The following is a 4,535-nucleotide window of genomic DNA, read 5'->3' on the forward strand; positions in this document are numbered from 1 at the left end:
AGCTGATCAGCGCCGTGGCTAACCACCCCGAGCTATACGATGCCAGCTCCTATTTCTACCGAGACAGGAATAAAAAGGACCTAGCTTGGAGACACATAAGTGAGGAGATCGGGCAACCTGGTAAGTTCATTCCTTCTTCTTTTTAATTTTCAGACTGACCCGATGAAGCCGTGCAAAAGCTAGCAAGCGCGCCTACTGTCCCGCGATTTTCCCACTGTTGTACAAATACCTTTCCGCTAACCAGATAATGCGTTTATTCAGAGGACATCTGCAGGAGAAAGTGGAAGAGCCTCAGGGACACCTATAATAAGGAGAAGAGGTCAGAGAAGGAGAAGAGGAGTGGGTCTGCAGCAGGATCGGGGAGGAGATGGAAGTTCTTCGCGGTCATGGGGTTTCTGGACCCCCTCCTCACCCCGCGGGAGACCAGCGGTAATATGGTGCGGACCGTGGAGAACTTCTCCCCCGAGGACCAGGGACAGCCCGAAGAGGCAGCAGGGGAGTGTCAGTCAGAAGGTATGTTTACAATTAATTAATGTAGGCAGTTAATTTATGCGTGTTGTCATACAGGAATATATTTTGTTTATTAATAAACAGTATAAAGTAGTCCCGCTGTTCATCCGTCACTGCCTCGCCTTTTCGCTGATTTTTTTTATTGCACCGTACAGCTTTCAACGATGCGCATTGCATTCTGCAGCCCAAATGACAAATCTCCTCCGTGTCGTGTCTCCTGCGCTTGCCAAACTTATCATGTTTGGTTTTGATAACCATCACTTCAAATAGAAAAAAACAGCACAAAAACACTCATAACTATGACCCTCATTCGGAAATAGACACCTGCACCGGGAGCAAAAAAGGCGCACAAAAGTGGCGCCGCAGACGGAGTAAAAGCGCGGCATAATACTTTTACGTTTTAAAATCGACAAAGGTTTGCACTTTGAGAATCAACTTGTGAGAACTGTGACTACTGTTCATGTGCTGCAATAAATGGGAGACCACTGTATATAATAATAAGTATATAATAATATAATATTCTCTATGACTATTGTCTTCAACCTGTTAACATTTAATATTGTCTTGATAGAGTCAAGTTATCATGCAGCAGAGTCCTCCCCTGTTGCTTCTCCTGACTCCCCAGTCCCTGGTCCCTCCACTCCTGCTGCTGCACCCACAGGTATGAACATCAAGCACTGATAGCTTTTTACTTGCTTGGATTCCCTTGTGATCACCTTTACTAAATATCTACAACCAATCTGTTCATATCCTGGTTTTTTTCAATTTTGAAAATGACAATCTAGTAGCAGCCTTCTCATTTCTTTGTGGTGTTTTGTTCTGTTTTTTACAGGCCCACAGAGGAGGAGAGCTCGAAGGCGGTCGAGGGAAGGGTCCCAGGATGGTCCATCGGCGGTGGAGCTGGCTATCCTGGAGTCCCTAAAGAGGCCACGCCCGTCTGCAACAGAGTATTTCCTCCTCGGCCTTGTTCCTGCTCTGGAGAGCATGCCGCCTCAGACACGAGAATTCGTGAAATTCCAAATTCATAAATTAGTTTTTGACAACAGCACAGCTGTGCTAAATTTGGAAACATTGGACCCTAATGATCAGTAGTTTTCTGATGAGGCAGCAGCTCTCCAGGGCAGAAACAATGTTCTTATTCTTCTCCTCCTTCTCCCCTGAGGCTCTTCCACTCCAAGCTGGGTCCTTTTTATTCCTTTCTCTCTGTAAATAGTTAAATTTCATATATTTATGTTGAATCTTTTTATTACTGAATTTATATATTTTATCAAATAAACATTTATAATGACAAATGTCTCTGTTCTACTACACAGCAAATATTGGCACCCGACTTGACACAAGTAGAATTTATTTCATATTATACTAATGACAAAATATACTGATACAGTGGGATGCAAAAGTTTGGGCAACCTTGTTAATAGCCATCATTGTCCTGTACAAATCGTTATTTGTCACAATTTAAATTGTCAGTTAAATACATCATATAGGAGACACACACAGTGATATTTGAGAAGTGAAATGCAGTTCACTGGATTTACAGAAAGTGTGCAATAACTTTACACTAAATAAAGCAGGTGCATATATTGGCAACACATAAAAAGAGAAATAACATAAATATGTAGTGTATATCAATGTGTGTGTCTCCTATATGATATATGTAATTGACATTTTTTACTGTAACCGATTCATACAGGAAAATAATGACTATTAATAAGGTTGCTCAAACTTTTGCATCACACTGGTTATAGGAACATAGTGAAGACAAGTTACTTAAGAGAATAAAGAGAGGTTAGGTTATTTTGGAGTAGAGATCCATTTATTAAGAAAATTTTAAAAAGGAGAAAGTTCCCTTGTAGTTGTGGAACATGGATCCTGAGTTGGGGGGTGCCTTCGTCTGGACGTGCTTCCCATCCAGAGCTCCACAACAGAGGGGGAAGTTCCAGCGCTCCTGGAATCCCTCTGCGATGGACCGCCAGTCTTCAGTTGAAGGCACAGCCGTGAAATCGTCCACTAGACAGTCCCAGATGGCCGTCGCTACCTGGGGGATGATCTAGCTCACCGTGGACACACCGACTCGAAAACTGAACGCGATGGTCCTGAAGGAGTCCCCGGTGGCAAGGAACCTGGACAAAATTGTTTAAAATGTGTATTATGTGTACTGCAGTTACAAAATACATTATTGAAATTCCAAAATTACAAATTCCAAAACATAAATCTTACATAAAACATTTTGTAATTATAAGGATAATTACATGATATATATTTGATATAATCTAAAACAGTCTGCAGTGATTATATACAAATATTCAACTATCCCAGAAATTAAACCAGGTATAAATAAACAAAAGGAGTGTGTATCACTACAAAGATTAACCCACAGTGGTCCTAATACCAGTTTGATATCAGCAAACACCGAGAGCATACCTATGACACCACAGCCATGCTATCATTCAACCACTGATAACAGCATAAATCGAATTAAATCGGGACTTGATGAGACCATCTGAGTATCACTAGAAATATTATAAACAGTACCAGTTTGCTATCGGTAAACACCGAGAGCATTCACTGTTATAGCACATCCATGTTAGCAGTGTATACACGATACACTGCTAACATGGATGTGCTATGCCATCAGTAAACGCCGACAGCATTCACTGTTAGCATAGCACATCCATGTTAGCAGTGTATAAACGATAGTTTATACACGCCGACAGCATTCACTGTTATAGCACATCCATGTTAGCAGTGTATACACGATACACTGCTAACATGGATGTGCTATGCCATCAGTAAACGCCGACAGCATTCACTGTTAGCATAGCACATCCATGTTAGCAGTGTATAAACGATAGTTTATACACGCCGACAGCATTCACTGTTATAGCACATCCATGTTAGCAGTGTATACACGATACACTGCTAACATGGATGTGCTATGCCATCAGTAAACGCCGACAGCATTCACTGTTAGCATAGCACATCCATGTTAGCAGTGTATAAATGGATGGTTTAGCATATATTAGCACAGGTATCAATAAAGGACTACCGTATTGACCACTTTTACTAACCTCAGGCAGACGGACAGGCGCTCTGCAGGTGGGATTGAGCGCCTGTAATTGGTGTCTAGGCGGGCGATTCTGGGACCGACGCGGGAAAGCAGGTCCTCAAACTGGCCGGGTGACAGACGATGATATCGCTGGAATCTGCCGTCATCCAGGCGCAGCTCCTGGAGCAAATGGTGAAACTCACCAAACTGCTCACGCGCCTGGAGGACTTGATGGACCCAGGTACGGCGAGGACGTCTTTTACGCTGCTGCTCTGCTCTCCACAGTACATAGAGAAGGGAGACTCTCTCTTCAAGCGCTAGCTCGATAGCTGCCATCTTGCAAAACCAGGTCTGGCACAACTCCCTCCCACATTCCTCCCACATTTCCGGTTCACGCGCGTCAAAATATCATATTTTGACGCGCGATGGATTTTTCTTGGACACGCGTTGAGACGCGAATGTACACGCGTCAAATTAGGGGCGTTTTATTCGCGTCCATCGCGTTCGGTGTGAACACACCGTTAGGCCTCTCTGTTTCAGCCCTTGATTTCCACAGTCTTTGGCTTTGAACGCGAAACTATGATCTTCTGCATCAGTTACGTGTTTAGCAGTAATCTTCTTTCGTCGGCGACAGTCGCTGTCCTTATGCGTTGAGCTTTTACAGTAACCGCACCACTGCTTCACTTTTTGTTCTTTCCTTTCGGTCTTTGTGTAACACTCACGTGCTATATGACCCTCTTTTCCACAGTTGTAACATATTATTTCTGCATTGTCTCTCTCTTTCTTCCAGTTACTTGCCTTCATCACATTGTCTTCAGAACATGTGGCCTTTTCGGTGCTCTCGTAGCTTCTTAATTTAGCTTTGAATTCACTAAATGTCATTGCTTTGTCACTGTGGGTTACATGTATGGCAAACGGCTTGAAAGATTCAGGCAACCCTTTTAGCACCATTGCAATAAGCAGTCCATCACTTAAT

At 43.0% G+C, this 4,535-nt stretch overlaps 1 protein-coding gene across 1 annotated transcript; it reads left to right on the plus strand.

The window, feature by feature from the left end:
- Positions 1 to 412: 412 nt before the first annotated feature.
- On the plus strand, positions 413 to 4,061 carry LOC309699308 (uncharacterized protein). The gene is made up of 3 exons (XM_082522288.1): positions 413 to 513; positions 1,082 to 1,171; positions 1,343 to 4,061. Exons 1-3 carry the CDS (start codon positions 435 to 437, stop codon positions 1,600 to 1,602), a joined length of 429 nt encoding a protein of 142 aa, XP_082378414.1. The 5' UTR covers positions 413 to 434; the 3' UTR covers positions 1,603 to 4,061.
- The last annotated feature ends 474 nt before the right edge of the window (positions 4,062 to 4,535 follow it).

The sequence above is a fragment of the Aulonocara stuartgranti genome, assembly GCF_965226115.1.
Source record: "Aulonocara stuartgranti genome assembly, chromosome: 22".
NCBI lineage: Eukaryota > Metazoa > Chordata > Actinopteri > Cichliformes > Cichlidae > Aulonocara > Aulonocara stuartgranti.

What these genes read in the sequence shown, in the direction of transcription:
- LOC309699308 (XM_082522288.1), top strand. Translation starts at nt 435, where the DNA reads ATGGTGCGGACCGTGGAGAACTTCTCCCCCGAGGACCAGGGACAGCCC. An exon ending in AGGGGAGTGTCAGTCAGAAG is followed by an intron (nt 514 to 1,081) that starts GTATGTTTACAA and finishes TTGTCTTGATAG; the next exon opens with AGTCAAGTTATCATGCAGCA. An exon ending in TCCTGCTGCTGCACCCACAG is followed by an intron (nt 1,172 to 1,342) that starts GTATGAACATCA and finishes TGTTTTTTACAG; the next exon opens with GCCCACAGAGGAGGAGAGCT.